Genomic DNA, 22,434 nt, shown 5'->3' with positions numbered 1-22,434 from the left:
ATCTATTCTATCAAATTATTTATTTAATTGAATCATTTTATTTTTTCTGTGTATCTATAGAGATTGTTATATAGCTAGATATTAAGAATTTTTTTGAATTATCTCTGTGGCGCCATCTCCTACTTATATGCTAATCCAGTCTTACTGGTGTACGAAATTTAAAACTTCCTTTGCCGTTAAACCTCATACTTACTTAAGCACATCAAAGATTGCAGCACAACCTAACTGTTACAGCTACACTCTAAAATGCTCCATCTCTCTTGCTCTTATAGCTGTCGTGATTTAACATTAACGATTTTTGAGAGAGACAAAGAACTAACTGACAGCGATCAGCTGATGAACGTTTAAATGCAGCCAACGAAAAAAATCAATTTTCAATTGTAATATTAATTTTGGAATATATGAGCGGTTGCATGTGGTACCTTCAGCTTAGTCAGTGCGCCTATATTGTTGAGTAAGTGCGGTTTAAACTGTCGGGCTGCCATCGCCGGTAAAGTGTAAATTTTTAGGACATTTTAAAAGGTTTTGCAGGTGAAAACTTGGATAGGTAAGAGCAAGGTTTGTCCCGTTCACCCATTGGTTTAATAATGAAGCATAAGTTGTATTGTTTGTCTCAAATTAACCTAATTGAAGTCTCAATTGAGACGTTAATTGAAGTTCGATTTTATCATCGAAAATTCAATTACTATGCCTTTGCTCCTTTTAATTGCGTTGTCATTCCTAATGTTTTACCTATTCTAGTTCCTACTGTTTCACCAAGCTGATATTAGATTCAGACTCACGATTCACACTTTTACTGCATATGTGACGAATATTTATTTTAAAAATTATAATGATTTTAACACTATACAATTATCACCTATGGCAAATGCAATGGATATATTTAGTACATAGGAAATTTGCTTCACCATATAATTGATATAACTTTGAAAAAGGATGAGTCTGTCCTCACATTGGAATATAAAATTGAAATATCATTTGAATTTAATATTTTATGGTATTCTAATAAGGCTTAACAGAACATGGAGACACTTTCTTAGATATTTTATATTCCTACGTGTGTGTAATATTATCTGAAACAACTTCAAAACGTTATGAATCTAGACCCCCACATTGGAATATAAAATAATAAATGTTTCATGAATCGGAAGTACGCTATTGTTGTGGGCTTAAAGGGAAACCTTAGAGATGTTACGAATTTAACTGAATGAGTTGAATGGTTTATTAACGAGTTGCGCTACAAAAACTAATACATGTTATTACCACAAAACACAATTTTCAATTATTTTAAATTAGTTTTCATTTATAAGTAATGAAATAACAACCCAAACTAAAATCGAAGCAAAACAAACATTTTTGAGGTTATGATGTTTCTCCTATTGACGTTTTGTCTCTCTCTGCGTCGTATGACCTTGGGATTCGGGACAAAGATAGATTTATGATTTGCCTATTCGACTGTAGCGTGCATTACACCTGTTGATGTCCTTATCTAGCTTTGGTCTCGACATTTTCGTACTCTGTCTTACGGGCAGTGACCGACTAACCCACATACCTTCAGAACTATCTCTTTATTAAATAGAACCTCCCCTTTAACTGGCGTTAAAGTACTTCACAATAAAATGTCTGGAATGCGGATATAACCAATTCTCAGAAGCGCCACTTTTATTAATAAAAAAAGGCGGGCATTTAAAGATTTAAGGAATTTAAAAACAGTGTGGAATCAATTTTTGAGGAAACTCAAAGGGATGAATATGTAAAACTTTATAATAAATGAAATTAGCTTTTAAAGAGCTATCTAATGAGTGCGTAAAATACATCCATGTTCCCCTTTACAAAAACTTAAACTAGGACTTTTTTATGAAAATTGAGGCGTTATAGCAAAATCATGATTAATCAGTGTACTTCAATATAATCAATTGAGTGAATTAAAACGTTTTTCTTATTCAAAAAACACAAGGGAGGATACAAGGACATATTATTTTCAAGTATGCCATGAGTCCAGATGGGAAAATATAACGACACAATAAAAGGGAGATACAGATATAAGAGAACCCCTTATTTCAAGCCTTATCCTTAGTCCATGCCCCTTATCCATCCCCCATGAGTATAATTCTCAAATCACTTTGAGAGAGGATGAATCCATCTACACACGAAAATAAAAAGTGCTATTTACAGTGTGTACATAAAGTATGGAATAAATCTATTTTCTCGGTCAGGAATTAAAATAATAAAAAATACTTGGGCACTTCGACTTAAATTAAAATGAAAATTACCTTATTTTAAAATTCCACATAATTTGGTTGGATAATGTTAGCTGTGACGTCATCATTGTTCCAGATATGACGTCAGTGTTAAATTTTTTTAATGCCAACCCCTGTTTTTGATCATTTTAAGTGAAAAGGCGCAGCCTAACGTACAGGACATAAACTTTTTTGTTATGTTAAATAACAAATGTTTTGAAATTTTTTTTTTTTATTTTAAAAAAATGATTCCACAAGTATTCCAAAATTTCATTAATGCGTAATTGTTGAACTTCATCTGAATATTTCTTAACTTCAATATCAAAATGATTGCGTTATCGTTGAGACAAATTCAGTATGCACTATTTCAAACATTTGTCTCTGACATGTTGAATTGAAATTATGTATTATACATAAAAAAATTTGAACTGAAAACCTCTGCTTTCCTTTAAACCATAATCCAGGGATAAAATCGGAATCAACAAATTTTTAATCCAGTTTATCATCCTTGATAACGGCTTTATGGCTGCAATAAATTATTTAATATATGGAAATTTTAGCACACATCGTTTTTAGTAACCTTCAGTCCTTCATTATATCTAATTTCGGAGAGCGCGGTACTTTGTTGTTAATATACAACCACAATTAACCATTTTAATTTACAAAATAAAATACGTCCTCTTGGAACATATCATGTACATGACACATATCATGTAAAATGATTATCCTTTATTAATGTACGCAATTCTCTCAATTTTGTGAAGTCACATTATTGTTTTCGAAATCAATGTTGCAAGAGTAAAATTTATCAGATTAGCTAATTCATTCTAATCAGTTCAAATATTTTTTGTTTTACTTAAACTTCAATAGTGGTTCTTTCAAAATATTTAATACATAATTAAGCTGTATAATTTTAATACATAAATAAGCTGCTTAAAATATATCACTAATTACATATGCGGAAAACCTAATACATAATTTACAACTATTGATACTAGTACTGATACATAAAGTGAAACCATTTTTTCTTTTCAGGGGCCTTATGGCAGAAAAACAAAGTTCATTCTCGTAAGTATTTTCATGTATATTTTTATAAAGAAAAAGTATGTCAACAGATTAGATATTTCTAGTTTATCGAAGCATTTTTAATAGTTTAAACTACGTAGATATCACATTTACTACTACTTACATAAAATTGGGAATGTAGCCAAACATTCGTCATGGTATACTGATAATAATGTACAACTGATGCATGCTTTAATTTTTAAGTTTTTAGTTTGTAGTTTTTAAAAAAAAACAACATTTAGACTGGTACCTAAAATCATCAATGGAGGTATTGCCGGAATTATCGGAGTCACCTGCGTCTTTCCGCTGGATTTGGTCAAGACCAGGCTGCAAAATCAGCAGATCGGTCCTAATGGAGAAAAAATGTATAACAGCATGTAAGAAAGGGAACTTTTAGATTATTTTCAAATTTGGAGTGATTGTGCTTTTTTTAATTTTTAGGGTGGACGCCTTTAGGAAAGTATACAAACAAGAGGGATTTTTTGGCATGTACCGAGGGTCTGCGGTGAATATTTTGCTAATAACCCCCGAGAAGGCCATTAAATTAGCAGCAAATGATTTTTTCCGGTACCACCTGCAGACTAAAGATAAGTAAGTAATGTTTCTTCGTCAATAACTTTTAAAGATAAAAACGCCATTTACTTGTTTATGAAATTAGTTCCTGTTGAAATATCAAATCAATCAAAAACCAGTTAAGCAACAAGTAAGGGTATCTCAACCAAGAATGATAAACATTTAAAAGTGTTTGAAAACTTTCTCGAAATCCACACATATTTATGCTTTGTATGTGCAGTATAATAAAATGCATAAGTTGCTTTATGAGGTCCCTATTTTAGAACGCTCCCAATGTTTCGGCAAATGTTGGCAGGCGGTTTGGCTGGATTATGCCAAATTGTAATAACAACGCCGATGGAGCTTCTAAAAATTCAAATGCAAGATGCAGGAAGAGTTGCAGCTCAGGCTCGTTTAGGTATGTCTAATAGAGTATTTCTAGGGGGTAATTTTTCCCTCTAAAAAATCCATACAATTTTGTAAATAAAAATGTAATGTTGAAGTTAAAACGACCTCTCTTTCACTGTTTTAAATAATGTCTAAATAATTATTGCCATAATGGTTTTAAGACAGTAGTTTTTCCTGACATGGTGAATGCGTTTTTTAATGATCTATGGACTGAGTCTTTACATGGTGGACGCGCCTATTCTTGACATGGTGAATGTACCACTTAATAAAAAATCATTATTTAGTTGAGAACACCCTGAGTGGTTCTTTCTTTTAAGATTATTACTGTTTTTGTCAACTTTTCTGTCAGTATGAATAGTAAAATTCCTAAAATTTGCCAATGTATACTGTTCTTTTTTTAGTGGGAAAAACAGTACCTAAAACATCGGCTACAGAACTGGCCCTAGGCCTATTTCGACAGCATGGAATTCTCGGTTTATATAAGGGCACTGGTGCCACAATGCTCAGGGATGTTTCGTTTTCTGTGATATACTTTCCTCTTTTTGCCACCCTTAACGATCTGGGCCCCAGAAAAAACGATGGATCAGGTAAACAAAATAAATAGTGTATTATGGGTTTAATGTTGAAGTACAGTAAATCAATTTTCACTTGAGAGGATATTCGTAAATTTGTTAAATATGGTTCTTATGAGCCACATTTATTCAGCTCCCTATCACTAATTCATAGTCGTAATTAGCATTTTACTATTGAAATCTCATTTTTCCAGAGAAAATAACTCTAGATTTAAAATATATGAATTTTTAGGTGAAGCGGTCTTTTGGTGTTCCTTCCTATCGGGCTGCGTAGCCGGCTCCACTGCCGCATTAGCAGTTAACCCATTTGATGTGGTTAAAACACGACTTCAGGCTATTCACAAAGCTGAAGGCGAACGTTCATATTCAGGAATTGGAAATGCTTTTATGTGAGATTTTGTTGACATTTTTTTCTTTAAAACACTTTAAAAACCTTTTTCTTATCTTTTTTAGTAATATTTTGAGATATGAAGGCCCTACTGCGTTCTTCAAAGGCGGAGCTTGCAGAATGATCGTCATAGCACCGTTATTCGGAATAGCCCAAACAGTATACTATTTAGGGGTAGCCGAAAGGTTACTGGGTATTAAGCGAGGTTAAGAACCATTTAGATTGTTCATCCAACAAACTTTTTGCATATGGTGTAGATATCCATAGGATTTACAATGGGCCTATTGTGATCTTTAGTTCGTTATAGAACTTCGATCCCATGGATTTTTCAAGTTATATGAGACTCTTTCCCATTTTTTTTCTGGAACATCAGTATAATTGCAGAGCAAAAGTTCAATATACAGAATAGGAACCTAAGTAAATACGTATAAAGAAACGCTTAAATAGTTGAATATAAGACGCAAAAGGCAGCTTCTCTTAACGAGAATATTAATGAGTTAAAGTTAGTTAATTTCAAATAGTGAGGTGACAGCACTCTCTATATTTTCTCTAGCACTCTTGAAGGATCATGTGATATTTTAGAAAAATTTATTAATATTTATTCGGCGAAATGTAACGGAAAATAGCAGAAACCGAGATTTATTCAACGGCATTTGCCCAGTATTACATTTTTAGACTTTTATTTTCTTGTATAATTTATTTTGTTTCGTTGTTTTTGTTTGTTTCTTCAAGGAAAAAATACGTTAATGTTGAATAATTATTATTTAAATAAGAAAAAAGCCTTTTTTTTAATTAAGTTTGTTTTGCTTAAATTTATATAATTTGGCGGTAATCAATCTTGTCAAAATTGAGCATTCCAAAAATGAAGACAACACCTGGTTGGCAAATGCAAACATAAGAAGGAGGCTAATTTTGGCATTGAATTTGACGTAAAATGTTTTTTGAGGTTTTTAGTGAATTCTCTTGAACATAAAAATAACAAGCGTAACATAGAACTAACATTTCATTGGCCGAAAAATAACTACATTTAACAGTTGTGACAATTTCATAACTAGTTGAATGACGTGTTTTTAGTTAAAATTATATTTACGGCCATTAAGATCCACATAGCTCTCGTATAATGCTTGATTCACGTGCGTGGATATTGAGTATTTTGCCAATTGCATTTTATTAATATTTTTAGGGCATTGACACAAATCGGGTGATTTCAGAGCGGATTCTGTAAAAGAACTACACATAACATAGCCTTAAAGTCCATTTTAAACCAAATGAAGCATTACATGTTTGACATTTTCGTAGTCTTCCACTTTTGGAACCACGCACCAATCAAATGCATATCACTCACCATCCGGAATTGTTTTATGTCTTGCTTTCTTCGGTTTATTTGTATCGCAACGTCCTTACCAGCAGTTAACATTTCACAGTAGTTGAACTATATGTCAATTTGACATAACCACGAAATTACTTCGGTGTTGCGGATTGACATATTTTGAAACTGATTATAAAATGTTTTAAATTTTATTTATTTTGCAATTTTTGGAGAAAATAAACGAGTTGCATTTTTCAAAACTTCAATTTTTACACGTATTTCAGGAACTGTGCGGGAGTTTTGAAGTTTGAAAGCAATTTCTCCTCAAAACGAAATTAAATATTTTCGTTATCAATATAAACACAGAAGTTTAAGATTCTCTAGCTAGTCAAAAAATATTTAACCAATTAACACGTATTGAGTTGAACAGAAATAGACATATGCGAATTATAGTGTGTAAAAGAGAGATTGATACATGTATTTCTTTTTTTGCTAATTTTTGAAGGTCTTTTTTAGCCGATTTGCGAATTAATGAAGATTCCCCAATTATGAGAGATCTGGTATGGAAAGTGTCATCATTTCAAAAATCTCTTTGCCCAAACTACTTGGATTAAACAAACTGTTGTGTAAACATGTTTTTTAAATTTCGGTCCTTTTCAGATATCTCTGGGACGGTTCGATTATTTTTCATTCTGAAAACAATATGTTGTTAATGCCGAAATGGCACATTGTTGTCATAAATATATTATCGGTTTTGAAATGTTTAAAGCTCAAGACAAGTAAGAATTACACATTTTCACTCTATATATAATAGTATAGATGTGATGAGCTGAACTGCACTTGTGTGGATTATATATAATGTGTAAAAGAAAGCTCCACGTCATCATGGAAAACGATGCATTATTTCCAGTAAAATTATTTTCTAAATGTATTTATTTCTAAGCTCTACGTATTATTGAGTATTTTATAATAGGAAATTTGCAACCTTATTCTGCTGAGTTTGCGCCATAAATGTGCCTAAAAGTATCCAAATTTTCTTGCATGTATCTTTATTGACAATTTAATAGGCAAAAGGGCAAATCTGAAGATTTCTACATAAAAAAGATACTTTTATTGAAAATCGATATCTGCATAGTTCTCGAGGAAAAATAATTTGAAACATATTGGTACATATACATAGGTCGTTCAGTAAAAAAACTGATGCACGTCCTAACGCTGAAACTCAGGGGTGTTATCAATTGTATGATTAATTTAGTGTTTCTTATGCCGCAGCTACTCGTTACAAATAACAAAATCAATTACAATCTGTGAAATTTATTAAAAAGTGATAAACATATATCTCTGACGACATTCACTGGCAACAAAGGACCATTATTGCTCCTTTCCCGTTCAAAATATTCTATTAAGGAAGCAACGAACTCCTTATATCGGCTATTTAACTGCTTTGGCATATCGAAAAACAGTGATAATAACGTGGAATATATTCACACCACCCTGTTTTCTTGAAAGAACAGTTTGTGGTAAAGAAATCACCAGTAAAATGGAAACTTTGACAGAATACGGCGAAAAATTGGACGGTATTTAAGTAAACGCAACTGTCACAATAAAATAAAATGGCGGAATGAAAAAGGCGCAGTGTCAAAACGGACAAATATGTAAGAAACTTGGCAACACCGCGCCATGTTGTCAACATTGTTATTTCCATTATTTACGTTAATGTTAAGTTTAAATATTTACTAAACGTGAATGGATAATTATCTTTGGATATACGTACTAGTCGCAGTTTGTCCACATAATTACTGTTTACCTTGACAAGAATTCCTCGTTGAAAACTTTTCGTTTTTTGAACCTGAAAGTTGGCAATGAAATTACGTCATTTATGACGTACATTGGTTTTTGTACTGGACGACCTATACATGCTATGTGTAATTAGCAACATATCCGACTTAAAACACAATTAACATTGAAATTACAACCACAACCCAGAATGTCCTGTAGATAGTGCAATCAATTAATCAATAAACTAATCAAAATCTTTACTGTCAATTGGGTTCAAAAATGGATTAACAACATTATACGCACGTGCATGCAAAATTGGCTGGGGTACGAAAAAGATTCTTGGTGCTATGGTTAACTACAATTGGAAGCCATGGATGTGATCATGCAACATCATAAAGGAAGCAATTAAAGTAGAAGAAAATGCTTCTGTTGCCTGACTGCTTTACCCGAATCAAAAATTTAAGGAATTTCCGTTGGGAAGCGATTAATACTGAGAGTTCTTGAATGCTTGTGGTAGGATAGTGCAGGGAAAACTTTCCGAAAAACTACTCAAAGGGGTCAGGTAGCTAGACACATAATAAAAATGTTTGACAATATAGTTATTGGATCGATATGGGTACATTGGCAAACTTTCTAGATTTATATTCTGTGCCTGCTAAGCTGGTACGAGATCTTTAAAGTAAATATTGACGGGCTTGTGTAGTGGTCTGAGTACGACTCTGTGTTGAGAGTTAACACTAACAGGAGCTAGATACGTTGTAAGGTTGGATCCTCGAGTTTACAGAATTTATAAAAATAATCAGACATATTTAGAAATATATTCAGTTTTGGGTCAAGTCGCGAATTCTGCTATAACAGTTGGCTGATGATATGCCTCTCAAAATGAGGTTTCGAAGACCTTGGAGGTTTCGTTTTTGAGTGTTGAGGGCTGTGAGCCACACTGTTGCACCATATACTAGAGATGGTCAAATAACAGATTTTTATTTAGTTTCTGATGAGCTAAGAGGGTCCACTTACATTCTTATGTGTAGTAAGTACAGGAGTAACGAAAGTGCAGTTCCTTGAGGCATGCATGTTTTGAGGTCACGAGGTTTGGTTAAAGTTATGCCTAATTTGCCTTAAAATCCCGTGCAGGTAACGTAGGACAAAACGAAAAGGACTGCATGTAAAAGAGGTTTTACGCAACTGTTCTTCCATGTGAGCTTCCTAGCCACAGTCATACACAGTTTTCCAAAAATATGGGCAATAACCCGGAAATGGAAAAATAGGGTAGTTTTGAAAATGAAAAAATGGTAAATTTTTGGAAAACAATTTGATTTGCTTCGTTTGTTGAAACACCGAACGTAAACAATAATCGACCGAGATACAAAACAAACATGATATGTTGACGAAGATACGAGTAACAGCGGTTCCATCTCTGGCTCTTTTTGTTTTGGAAAATAGTTTTAACTCAACAACAAGAATCATTTTCGGGTCATGAATTTTAAGAACGGAAACGTAAAAATTAAAAAAAAAAACAGTTTTCCATAAAAATGGTACAAAGAAAAAATGTTGCTCTTAACGAGTCCTCTGACTGGTTTAAATTAATATACTTATTTCTGACACCCTGTATGTATGTAGATGTAGAGCAATTAGGCGAAAGCTGGGTGGGCAGTTTGGAAAAAGCAGTCGAATTTCAAAGTGACTATTTTAAATCGGCCAGTGTTGATTAATGCAAGAGAGAAAATTTAGAGCTTTGAAGAGGACATCCGCCCCAATCCATTAACCATTTCCAAGCGGTTTGAAGCAAAAAGAAGAACATTTAAAAACAGAACAAGTGCTTAATATGGTTCCACGGACTGATTCCCAACACAGACATGTAATACTAGCTATCCTATGAATAAATTATGTATATAGTATAAGTAGTTAAGCATTCGATAGGGATATTTTGTACATCTACAGGATGATCATAAAAAACTCAATTAGGAGTTGAAACACTGGAGGCATGTTATTTGTGACAAGTTGGCACAATTTTTGACTGGTTGAAATTCAGTCAGTATAGTATTACGATTTTGTGTTATAATTGTTGCTTAATAGTGAAAAACCTGATTTTAAGAATAGAACAAAGTAATGTAAAGAAATTCTCATTATTAACACATTCATAACAGTTGTCAATTTGCGTAGCTTTTTAAGCCTAAAATATAACCGTCAATTATTGTTTCTTATTCACATAGTTCTGTATTTTCAAAGACAATAAACGCTTAGAATAAGATCATGTAGTGCCGTAGTCACAAAATCAAAATGTTCATTGTAATGCTTAAATGGGTAAATAAATCAGATTGGTGTTGAATTTAATTGATTCAGTACCATAAATATCCTATTTTATGTAGTTCTTATACAGGTATCACTAGTTCAAGTCGGAACATAGGAATTGCGCAAGTGGGAGAAGGACCGCATAAATTTCAATATGCCTCCGACAAAGACCAACGAAATGGGCGGAGTCAGTCCGCCCGGCGTCTCCACTTCGATGTTTAGATAAGTATCGATTTCGCTGCCAATATCAGAGCAAAAAGCACCAATGTATAAATGAAAAAAAAAAGGAAAACACAATAACTCTGCGGGTTAGAACCGAAATTCCTTGCGCTGATCAATTTATTTACTTTCCAACGTCATTCTATTTTGTCTCAACATTACAACCAGGGTTGACAGCTCAGCCTTGGACCCACCAAAAGATCACAAACGAATATCAACGAATTCAGATCATCACATTCGTTAATGACCTAACTAATGTATACTATAATAAGGAAATGTACAATTATTTATAAACAAACAAAAATTCGGAAGTAATTTAAGTCATCACTAGAACTTACGTACGTAGTATATCAGTAAAAATTCTGGAACAGCGAGAGATTTGGCAAAACACTAAACTGACTCCATCCACTTCAGCCGCTAGCCTCTCACGCTGTTCCTTTGTCTTTGTCGGAGGCATATTAAAACTTATGCGATCCTTCTCCCACTTGCAGAATTCCTATGTCTCGACTTGATCTGGTTACACTTGTATAAATATGGTGATTAATTTATTTGTAATAAGTTTCTTCAAAAATACTGATTTATCACAGTATTGTTTAAACCACAGTGACTATAGTGAAACAAATATCTGGGCACGGTGACATCAAAATTCTCTTGATAATTCTATTCCGCAAATTGCTGTTGAATGAGTTTATGACACATCTGATAAGATTAATGTCCATTAATAAATGATAGGTGATACAAATAAAGGTATGACAATAAAGATATCTGTTAGTCGTTTTAGTCGTGTGAGAAAAGTTCTAGTTTGGCTCAAATAAAACAAATCGAAAAAATGGGGGTAAGAAGTGCAGTATTTTTCATTTATCTATGCTGTCAGTACATTCCACGTTTACACGCGTATATTTGCGGATTTATGAAGAAATAGTGCCGATCTCATCCACGTATACACATACAAAAGATAACTTACAGGAATGCTTACAATAAAATACTCCAATTAGAGACTAAAAGCTGTAATGAAATTCAGTTAAATTAATAAATTATTTGAAACAATTCGATTATTGAACCTTCGATATCATAACGAATTTATTTCTCAGATTTTGTATAAATGATAAAATATAAAAATAAGTTGAATCCAAGAAATTCTAGAACATACTGTGATAAGTTGTTTACCGACTAGAAACGTGAAACAATAATAGGTGCAGTCATGAATTAATGAGAACTTGAATCTAAACCCGAGCGAATAGACACTCTTTTAAAACTTTTTAAATTTGTGATTTATACCTTACCTACGCCTTAAAGACTGTGTAAACTCACCCAATAAAAGCGAAAATGTCACGCTGTAACTCCTAATGCAGGCAACCAAACATAAACTCTTACAGAAATTTTGTTATTTAATGCTATATAGTCAAGCGGCTAGATTTGTTCATGGGATTGTGATCCGAATTAAAAACGAGATTCATGGGAATAGTGCCTTTTATCCTTCAAAATAAGCAATGAAAATAAATGTTTGCTCGATATACAGAAATAATGGAAAATTATAGCATTTTTATAATTATTAAAATTTTGCTTCCAGACTGTTATATTTGGCTCCGGTCACGCCACCTCGGTATTAGGCTTATTGAAACTGGCGGAAATCGTAAGTTTATCATAAATCATCTAGGTAACAAAAATTCTAAAACAACTATAATTTTTAACAGATATCATGCCTTTTGGGTGTCATTCTTGTATTAGCAGGATCTCTTTGGACGAATGACCTAATCAACGCCTTTTTGGCTGCTACCTGCATAGGAATAATTATATCCGGAATAATATTCATCTACTGCTCAAGTACCTCAGCCTCGTCAAACCTAAAAGCACTGAGGTATAACTTTGTGCTCCTCGGTGCTTTGTTCATATTCCTGATCATTGTGTCCCCGATAGTGATTTCTAAATATTATACTAAATGTCACACAGCGGGAGGGGTAAGTGATGAAATATCTGTGAAATAATCAATTATACGTTTAAGTCACTTGTGCCTTATTTCCTTAGGTATTTGGATTGATCGGATCTCTACTTTACTTCATAGACGCTGGGATAAGCTATAAATCCTACGGGTTTTAATTACCATTTTCATCATTGTATTGTGTTGTTTAATATATTTATTTTAAGTTTTTTCTTTATTTTGGGTTAAAGCATGACTTAATATAAGTATATGAAAAAGTTTAGTTAGAGTCTCAGGATAAATGGATAGATCGATCGTTGCCGATTATTAAGTACCTACAATGCAAACATCTTATTAAGACATACATTGCAGGAATATACCGGTTTCTTTAATATTAAAGTTATAAATTATTTTCATATTTCTAAGTCGTAAATTATTTTTGTGTACTTTCTGTAGATGGTTGGAATTTATAATTTATGGCTATTAATATTACCGGCATTATTATAACCCTGCATCCATGATAGCGTAGACATTAGAGTTAACCCGGAAATGGCAACGCTGCGTTCGTCGCTTGTTTCTAAAACGGATGTCATAATTTGATAGATACGAAATCATCCCGGATGAACAGCACTTTCAGATTTCATTCATTCGCACCCTTCGAACTGTTCTCGTATGTTTCAGAGACGATCGTCTTGATAATGGCTTAATAATAATGACAATCTCTATAAACATACACCCGAAAAATTTAAATATGTCTTACGACTCAAGATGACAACATTTTTGTTTTGTTTTATGTGCAGTTTAATTATTTAAATATGTGTTTTGGTTACGTTCGCAAGGATATGGCAACGTCGCGTTTGGTATTCGTTTTAACACTTAGAAATCAGTGCTGGAAAGAAATCACCCTTTTCAGTCCAGATATGGCTCCATGTGATTTTTTTCCAAGGATTAAAAGAAAGTTGAAAAACCATCATTGGACAATAAAAAACATCCAAGGAGTCACGCAGGTTCTAAATAGTCTAACGCAATAAGACGTGCAGAATTGTTGTAATTGTGGTGTGCATTCCAAAGGAATATCCTTTAAAAAGAACAATATCAAATACTAGATATTTTCAATTAAAAAAATTTTAAAAATGTTTATTCTCATTACTTCTGAGATGTACCTCGTATTTTGTTTCTTCAATTAATTTTTGGTCCCTTGAATTCGGATATAGAAATTTCAATAAATAACCAATTTTCATGATTTTTTGAAAAATGGTCTTAAGAAACTAGCTGCGCCATTAATTTTATTTCCGATTTATGTAATACCTTCGAACGTATTGTATATTCCCTAAAATTTACATGGTTATTCATGGAAAGATACTGCAGCATTTGACAAAAAATTTGAAGATTAAAATTCCAATAAAAAGCAAACATATGTTCACGATTTTTTAGAAAATTCACAAATGGTGTTAAGGACCAGCTACGCCACTGACTTAATTTTCTATTTATGTCCAAAGTGTTCTGTATTATCTATGAAATTTACAAGGTGTTTCGCAGAAAGACAATGTAGTAGGAACTTGACAAAAAGGTGAATACAAAATTTTCAATAGAAGTCAAACCTATCTTCCTGATTTTGTGGAACAATTGGTATATCATGGTCTTAGGACCTTTTGGAAGGTTAAGAAAAATGTCTTCTCTCGAAAAAAATCAAGATTTCTAAATTTGCAAAGAAAATAAAAATAATAAGCAATGTGTGCGGTTACATACTAAATATTATATCAGTAACTACCAAATATGATAACGCTCCCATTCCGATAAGATATTTCTACTCACTTAGATGTGCTTACATATTTACAGATAACAAACATAAATTAATGTGAATATCCATGAATTTTCCAAATAAGCTTTAGTGTGGTATTAGTGTAGTGAAATATCAAGATAATTTTTTAAAAATCCTATAACGTACATGGTACATTTAAATGATTTTCATCATACCCGAGATTTTAATTCATTTTACTGGAAAAACTACCAATTAAACCAGTGGGTTTCCAATCCCTGGAACATCCTTCGTTATTTGTATTTCATGATGGGAAAATCCAAGAAGAAACCTAGCAGACCTCAAATAACCTTACAATCATTGTTCATTCTGAGCCACCTAGGCCTTTTCATGGTGCTTGCAAGTTGGTTCTTGTGCTATACTGAATTTTATCAAACCTGCTCTAAAACAATGGTAAAGCTAATGAAATTGATTCTAGTGGGAATCTTGATGAATATTACAGTTCTTCTTTTCGTGCTAAACCGAGGTAGAATGCATACCATAGAGCAAGTAAGTCTTAGTTAGTTAATATTTTCTGGGGATTTCATCCACAACTGCGGTTGATATTTGTCTTCAGAAAATTTTATGAATAGTACCTACAGTATCAGACAAAATGAGAGCAACTTTTAAAAGCGTATTTTCAATTGAAGAGTGTAAATTCTAAAGGGTCTAACTGCCAAAAGCTATTAACTGAGATATTGAAAAAACCTATAGATAAAAAACGAACTGTTTTTGCTTAACTTAAATTTTTTATTCTTTAAATGAATGGGAATGGGAAATGAATGAAAACCTACCTAACAGAAGTATATAAAACCAGTAATCGAACGCTAATAAATAAATGCATAGTTAGAATATAAAAACGAAACGGAAATTCTGTAAAAAAATCTAAGTACCCCCAAACATTTGAAAGTTTGGCTCGAAAAGATCTAAATCTATTTAATATTATACTTGTCGAAATAACATTATGAATAATTTCTATGGTTGAGAAATGTTAATGTATTATCAAAATATACAAAAGCAAACTAACGAATTTACTTCTACTCGACTGCGCCTCTGCCTTTCTATATCTCGCCCATTTTTCTGCTCTTGCCTTTCCTTCTTAGTTCCTGGAATCCCAGACCAAAATGGGATTCCCCAACACTAGGGACATCTAGTAGCAGTCGTAGCAGTAACCTGATTCAACAGTGTTTCATCCCCTGGCTCTGTCAGATTGCCTGTCTTTATTTTATTGTTAACTCTAATACTATAATACTATAATTAAAGTTATGCTATAATGAGGAAATATACAATAAATTATTAATAAGTAAAAATCAGCCACTAGATCTTATATCAGTAAAAATTCTGAAATGATGAGAAATCTAGCAACTGGATCTGGACTGACTTCGCCCACTTCAACTGTGAGTCTCGCGACGTACTTCGTTGGTCTTTGTCGGAGGCATATTAAAACTTATGCGGTTCTTCTCCCACTTGAATAATTCCTATATTCCGACTTGAACTACTGATACCTAAAATATATATTCATTTTGGTTGTTATAGACTTGAGATTGAGAGTTAATTTAAAACGATTATAACTTCGTTCTCCGACAAGAAAATTTAAGTTTTGAAATGGCCAACCCACTCTCCGGGCCTAAACCTAATTGAACATCTTTGGGAGATTGTTGAGAAAAAGAATCATACTAAGAATGCTACTAACCCCGATATTCTATTTCAAGAAATTGAAAACGCTTGGAACTCCGTTGATGCTCCAACAATTGAAAACTTTATAGCTTCCATACGAAATAAGTGTGAAGGAGTTCTTAAGAATAAGGGATATTGGACTAAATATTAATTTTAAACCATAAAATAATTATATCATATTTTCTTTGCTGAAGAGTTATTATTTCATCAATTCTAAACTGATAATTGAGTTTTAAAGTGCTTTGTAATAACACTATTTACATGTATATAATAAATATTGATTGGCATTATCATTACCGATTTAAATATTTTTTTTAATATAAAAGTTGACCTAATTTTGTACGATACTGTACCTTGCAGAGGCATAACACGAAAGATTTGAAAATGACTTAAAACCTAGAAAAGTGTCGTTAAAAATTAATTTCATGTACCTATGAAACTTTTGAATGCTACTTGATTTTTAAATCAGAAATTATTTAAAATTGATTTGAGTCGTTGTAATTCGATTGTTAAATAAAGTTTATTGAGTGAAACGCTAATCAAGCTTAATGTAACTGTAAAAACGGTTAAAATTCCAGAATAGAGCTCGTATGCTTTATGAGAGTTGCATAGATATCCGCACGTATCCGTGTCATGAACATGACAATTTTGTGGTAAACTAAATAAATTTTCGATAATGCCCACCGCAGTTGCGGATGAAAAGTTAGAAAACAATTTTTCCAACGAACTACTACAAAAAAGTTTCTAATTTTATTTCGACTTACTCGACTTCTTTTTCAGAATTGCACGTTTGCCCTGGCACTGCTGTATACAGCTGCAACATTCTATACTTATCAATCAGCAATTTAGTCTTTATTGGATCTGAGGAGGATCAATCCATTGAGTTTTAACTATGATGATGTGTCGTTTCAGACTATACAGTGTTTATTAAATACTTGCACAAACTTCCTGATTAATATAATCAAATAATAAATAAATATAATCAAAATATCGAACGAAAAAAAATTTTTTAAGCCCTGTATCTCAAGAACCAAACCGACAGGGACCCATGTTCATACGAACTTTTTTGTCTTAAAATTAGTCAAAGATTCACCTCCTTAACGTTTGTACAAGTGCTTAATAAAAACCCTGTATTGACTTAAAGCGAGTATCAAAAACAGCAGTTGGAAAGAAGAAAAAACTATGACGCAGTATACAATCAATTTTTAATGTCTTAAAGGTTCTTAATATTTAGTTTCATTAATAGTTAATTTCTGCTAAACAGTATAAAATATGATAGAAATTCTAAACAACATAAAAATCGATCTAATAATTTAATTAAAAAAACAATTCCAATTTTTCAGGAAAACGCCCTTCTTCAATTTACCAAAGAACAAATTAATGTCTTGGATTGTAAATTCCTGTAACATCAATATGCCTTCGTAAATCGGTTAAAGACGACTATGAGCAACAACATATAAGTCTAGTACACATGAGTCTAATACATAACATTTAGACCGTTTTATCTATAAATTCTCACTTTTTTTAATGCATCAATAAATAAATAGATATTCTCCTGATACAGAGTCGCACTCTCCTACTTTTTATTTAAATAAATACTTTAACACAGTTCTTTCTTCCTACTGATAATACCTTTTTAGTAACAACTAAAGCAACTTTGTCACTTCTTAATCACAATCTGTTTTTCATTTAATATGAATCGTCATTACGCAGCGTGAAACGTAATGGCAATTAGTTCACCTAAACTAAAAATCAGATCCACAATTAGTCAGAAAAATACGTAAGTACATCACTGCCTTTAAGTAATTACGATAATTAAGTGTGTAGTAAAGTTTAGTATTTGGTCAATAACACTTATCTACTAATAATACTTTGGTATCTGGAATCTCCTTTTTTTTTGGCAACAACTTCTAGTCTAACACATTTTGTCTTTTTTTCTTATTTATTTTATAAAACATGTGAGATTTTTTCCCAAGAAACTGCCAAGGCAGCCAAAACTATGGAGAACGCACCAAAATGATTTTTGGCGCTACATATTTGGTATATCACTTAAAGTAAACGCAAAAATTGAACCATGAGATAAACCCACTTAAAAAGGAATTTACATTTGACCTGGCAAAATATTAATTACTATATACAATCAGGTAAAAACTTAAATGAAAAAACTCTATTTTTCATAACGTTACAAGTATAACAACAATTACAGATTTTAAATAACAAGCACACATATACAAGTATTCTTTTTTTGTGTGTTAAATATAATAATTATTTAAAGTCACTTTTGAAGTGACTTTTCTGCCCTTATTCACTGGTTATTATAACCTACAGGAAACAATATGGATTTATTTCTATAATGCCTTTAAGGAACATAGGGGCATTTGTTTGGCTCAAGTCGAATGCTTAATGTGCCCTTAACAATTGCAACGTCCCAGAAACTTCCAAAACACAAAGCAAAAAAATTATGTTTTTGGATGTAGAGAATCCTTACGGCTCGCCATTGCCAGGTGGAATTTCGGCCGAGTTTTGTTATTAAACGTATCTTTGACTTGTGGTTTTTCCCAATGTGCGCGTCATTTTGATTTATGACGAAAACAGCCTTTTACCTCACGATATTGATTTTGTTTAAACGTTCATCGCGTAAAACATGGCTTTTTGATTGGTTGGCACTGGATTTTGAGGTGAAGTAGGAGACGTCATGGTGCTATTAGAGCTTTGGCTTACACCTGAATGGAATTTCATAGAGTTAAGCAAGATTATGGGATATGAAAAGATGAAAGACTTACCAGAGACATCTTGGGGTGAAACACTGGCAGCCCCCTCTGGAACCCCTCTTTCAATGAAACGAGGTTTGGTGGGCGAGTTAGGAATTGAGTCTTTGGGGGTTGCGTACAAGGATATGTCCGACTGTCTGTACCCATTGGGTAGTGATCCACTATGCTGACTGTCGCTGTCCGTTAGGGAGATGCTGTCAGCTGGAGGATACCTAGGAAATACAAGGAAATCTATAATTTTTCAAGATTTAACTCTTCTCGTTCTCCCCACAAAACCCTATTTCTCAAAACGAAAAACTTTCCTTGCTAAATGTCGAAAAATTTCAGATTGAAGCCACAACTGGGGACTTCAGGACGTTTTAAAGTTTAAAAAATATCTCACCTTGGCACTGCACTTGGAAAACTATGCCTGTTCATTTTAGTCGCATAATTCCCCTCTCCCTGCCACACAGGCCCCACCACTGGACGATACCTCGTGCTGGGAGGATAATACCCACATGTCGACATGGTGTGCCCAGGCGTTTGCGTCGATCTTGCCGTCGAAAACTGCCCTAAAATTCCCTTAGTGAAATTAAAAACCAGTCCCACGCCGCACTCTCTATCATTACCTGGAAGAGGTGACTCACTCCTACTTCCTCCCATCACGTGAGGAGGAGGAGGAGGTTGCCCATTCGGATACGACACCCGATTCATCGTCTTGGGGGGCACCGGAGGAACCGCATTTGGATTATAATGATGATCCTCCGCTTGATGATGAACCCGAGATTGATAAATGGGCTCGGCATACCTCTTGTTAATTTGGTTGTGACTGGACACCCTAGTGGCGTAATCGCTAGTGCCCGCATGGTGATAATACTGCACAGGTTGGTAGCTAAGAAATTTCATTATAGATGGGTTTTGATGGGAATTGAACAGTATACCCTTCGATGTGGTTGTAGGGAATGTACACCATCGTTTGGTGGTATTGTTTTGACATGTCCGTAGGGGGAGGCGATTGAGGTCTGCCATTTCTTTGTCGGTTTAACGGTAAAGATTGGTAGTAGTCGTTGCCCATCCGGATCACCGATGAATAGACGTTTGAATTTCCAACCCTTAAAATTTTGGGTTGTCGATTGTTTTTCATGTCATAAATGTCATTTTTGACGTGTGACGGACTAACTGAAGGTTACATTTTAAAGTCACTAACCTGTGATATACGTCCCTGGAAACGCACCTCTGAGTTGCACAATTCTGATACACGCTCTCTTCTTGCAAAGATGTAGGTCGGTATTGTGGTGGATATCCTCGTGTTTTTACCTCTTCACCTCCTACGGTGATGTAATGATAGTTGCTTGAGGGGGTGTTTATGTTCTTTTGCTGTTGCTTATTGTCCGTGAGACCGCTTTCTGAATAATATGGCCAAGCAACCTGAAAAGACAAATAAAAAATAAATTGATATGGTCACCATATGCAAGAGACGTACTTTCGCCGATGGTGGGGGTGGTGGTTGCAATTGATTTTGAATCTGCTGCAAAATCTCCGTGGTGGTACTGAACCTAGGTTTAATGCCTCGAACGCTGGGTCTTCTGTTGAAACCATAATCGTCATTTTCGTCGTCTTCGTCATTGGCTTTGCTGTCTTTCACTTGCTGTTGTTGCTCTGCAGGCTGATATCTGAGCAAACCCACAAAATAAAACACTGTTTAATGCAAAATAGGGTGAAATACAAACTTCTTTTTAATCCTCTCAATTCTTCCTGCATCCTGCTGAACAAACATGGCCAACTCATCCCCAGACTCAGAAGCTGAAGGAGTTCCTGCTAATACATCAGGGGCGATCCTCTTTTGCTCGTCATCTTCAGTCTTCAACCCTTCATCAATATCCTCCAGGCTATACTCAGTACCAGAACTGGCGACTGATATACGATCTCCTGAAATGGAAGTTTTTGATGAGAAAATCAAAGGTTCGGTAGATGAACTACCTGGGTGACCATTAGTGGTTAAGTGATAGTAGTAGTCATCATTGTGAGCCATTCCCATGGTGACACAGGCGGTTAATGGTGCAAGAGTAGAAGAGAGAAACTGTCGTCTGGATTCACTTGTGTTGGAAGAAGAGCTCATCTTGTTCGAAACAATACAGTGGCTGAGATCTGGAGGTAGGTTAGAAGCGCGGGTGGGTTCCATGAGGTCGTGGTTGTGAGGTCCGCCTAAGATTATAATAATAAACTTATCTACTTTTCATTGAATAACACGAAATATAGGAAAATATAAAAACTTATTTGTGATGTTCTTTCTTTAAAAAATAGAACTTCATCATACTGTCTCTATTCGGAGCAAATCATTAAAACTGGAGAATGAATCTAACAATATTCGCCTCTCACTATTTTCACCTCGTATTTGAACTTTTATACTTCATCTGAGACATCGGGTAAAATCATTTTTAATATAAGTATTTAATCCACTGAGAATTCATCAAGGAAAGAGGCCTTCTCCACTCCAGGCTCTGCTCCCCCAGGGGAGTCCTGTTATGGTTAATTAAGCTGCCCTGGCAAGAATCTAGACAGACTTACTTCAGTTATTAATAGCGTATAAACTGTAGTTTTACTGTAAAAATTTATGAGAGTTACTCTTTTCTTACAAAATAAATTAATTAAATATGGTTATTAGTGAGAGACTGCTTTTCCGCCTACGCTAGTCTAACAAAATTCATATCAAAGCAAGCATGGTATTCCTTCAGTGGGTGATAATTAGTAATTCGCAGTTGAGTGCACGAAGCAATCGGCAAAGTAGGTTGAAAATGGATTAGATCGCCTAAATAATTCGAAACAAGGAAATCGTTTTCCAATTGGGCCGAGAATCGTTGCTCGAGAAAATTGAGTTGTGCGAGACAAAACGTTCCCATCTCGCAATTTTTTGAAACAGAAACACGTCTCGGCGGATTTTCCATCTCGTTTTCCATTTCGCCCAAATCCAGACCTTGTTTGTCCGATGTATAAAATTATCCTCGGGTGCCAATCGATATGTCTTGAAAAACACGCAACTAATGGACGACCGGCTATAGCACCCCTGAACGTTCGATGGATCTTTTCTGAAGATGAAAAACTGTGTCGATTCATTATTACCAGAAAATTGCTCTCCAATAATTAGCTGTGAAAGATCACCGTGTTAAAAAAATTGTCGGGCGTAGGTAGGTATAAATAATGGTTTCACGCTATTTATAAAGCTAACAGATTTATATGGGTATCACCAGTTCAAGTCGTAACATAAGAATGGCGTGAGGGGGAGAAGAACCGCATAAGTTATCATGTGCCTTCGACAAAGAGCAACGAAGTGCGTTGCAAGGGTAGCAGTTGAAGTGGGCGGAGTCAGTCCATATCCAGTTGCCAAATCTCTCATCATTTCGAACTTTTACTTATTTATAAATTATTGCACATTTCCCCATTATAGCATAACTTAGGTACGTCACTGA

General features: G+C 34.0%; 4 protein-coding genes across 5 annotated transcripts in view; 3 read left to right on the top strand and 1 right to left on the bottom strand.

Annotated features, from left to right (window-relative positions):
- The first annotated feature begins 381 nt into the window (after positions 1–381).
- On the top strand, positions 382–6,017 carry LOC136413815 (mitochondrial glutamate carrier 1-like). Of its 2 annotated transcripts, none has more exons than XM_066397539.1 (8): positions 382–531; positions 3,276–3,308; positions 3,548–3,682; positions 3,747–3,896; positions 4,142–4,275; positions 4,667–4,852; positions 5,070–5,226; positions 5,291–6,017. In XM_066397539.1, exons 2-8 carry the CDS (start codon positions 3,283–3,285, stop codon positions 5,433–5,435), a joined length of 933 nt encoding a protein of 310 aa, XP_066253636.1. In that variant the 5' UTR covers positions 382–531; positions 3,276–3,282; the 3' UTR covers positions 5,436–6,017. The 2 variants fall into 2 exon arrangements, with proteins under 2 accessions (XP_066253636.1, XP_066253637.1); XM_066397540.1 differs by having other exon boundaries at positions 391–547.
- A 5,545-nt stretch (positions 6,018–11,562) lies between these two features.
- Positions 11,563–12,972, top strand: LOC136413729 (uncharacterized). Its single transcript, XM_066397426.1, has 4 exons — positions 11,563–11,659; positions 12,395–12,457; positions 12,519–12,782; positions 12,850–12,972. Exons 1-4 carry the CDS (start codon positions 11,654–11,656, stop codon positions 12,919–12,921), a joined length of 405 nt encoding a protein of 134 aa, XP_066253523.1. The 5' UTR covers positions 11,563–11,653; the 3' UTR covers positions 12,922–12,972.
- A 1,628-nt stretch (positions 12,973–14,600) lies between these two features.
- On the top strand, positions 14,601–17,412 carry LOC136413829 (uncharacterized). Its single transcript, XM_066397560.1, has 2 exons — positions 14,601–15,050; positions 16,998–17,412. Exons 1-2 carry the CDS (start codon positions 14,691–14,693, stop codon positions 17,064–17,066), a joined length of 429 nt encoding a protein of 142 aa, XP_066253657.1. The 5' UTR covers positions 14,601–14,690; the 3' UTR covers positions 17,067–17,412.
- The window catches only part of LOC136413692 (uncharacterized), a 56,204-nt gene continuing 51,175 nt past the window's right edge, over positions 17,406–22,434 (bottom strand). Inside the window, exons 16-24 of the mRNA XM_066397374.1 lie at positions 20,948–21,172; positions 20,698–20,896; positions 20,451–20,640; positions 20,175–20,395; positions 19,909–20,079; positions 19,597–19,859; positions 19,371–19,539; positions 19,001–19,200; positions 17,406–18,940 (exon numbers count right to left, since the gene is read on the bottom strand). Coding sequence (XP_066253471.1) covers positions 18,840–18,940; positions 19,001–19,200; positions 19,371–19,539; positions 19,597–19,859; positions 19,909–20,079; positions 20,175–20,395; positions 20,451–20,640; positions 20,698–20,896; positions 20,948–21,172 — 1,739 coding nt within the window. The 3' untranslated portion in view covers positions 17,406–18,839. The remainder of the gene's footprint in view (positions 18,941–19,000; positions 19,201–19,370; positions 19,540–19,596; positions 19,860–19,908; positions 20,080–20,174; positions 20,396–20,450; positions 20,641–20,697; positions 20,897–20,947; positions 21,173–22,434) is intronic.

Source organism: Euwallacea similis, chromosome 15 (genome assembly GCF_039881205.1).
Source record: "Euwallacea similis isolate ESF13 chromosome 15, ESF131.1, whole genome shotgun sequence".
Lineage (NCBI taxonomy): Eukaryota > Metazoa > Arthropoda > Insecta > Coleoptera > Curculionidae > Euwallacea > Euwallacea similis.
This window is presented reverse-complemented; position numbering and strand designations above follow the sequence as displayed.

Excerpts from the sequence above, each read along its gene's own strand:
- LOC136413729 (XM_066397426.1), top strand. Across the intron at positions 12,458-12,518 it reads TATTGAAACTGGCGGAAATC|ATATCATGCCTTTTGGGTGT; the intron begins GTAAGTTTATCA and ends AATTTTTAACAG. Across the intron at positions 12,783-12,849 it reads AATGTCACACAGCGGGAGGG|GTATTTGGATTGATCGGATC; the intron begins GTAAGTGATGAA and ends TTATTTCCTTAG.
- LOC136413829 (XM_066397560.1), top strand. The coding sequence starts at position 14,691 with ATGGTACATTTAAATGATTTTCATCATACCCGAGATTTTAATTCATTT. Across the intron at positions 15,051-16,997 it reads GAATGCATACCATAGAGCAA|AATTGCACGTTTGCCCTGGC; the intron begins GTAAGTCTTAGT and ends CTTCTTTTTCAG.
- LOC136413815 (XM_066397539.1), top strand. The coding sequence starts at position 3,283 with ATGGCAGAAAAACAAAGTTCATTCTC. Across the intron at positions 3,683-3,746 it reads GAAAAAATGTATAACAGCAT|GGTGGACGCCTTTAGGAAAG; the intron begins GTAAGAAAGGGA and ends TTTAATTTTTAG. Across the intron at positions 5,227-5,290 it reads GGAATTGGAAATGCTTTTAT|TAATATTTTGAGATATGAAG; the intron begins GTGAGATTTTGT and ends TATCTTTTTTAG.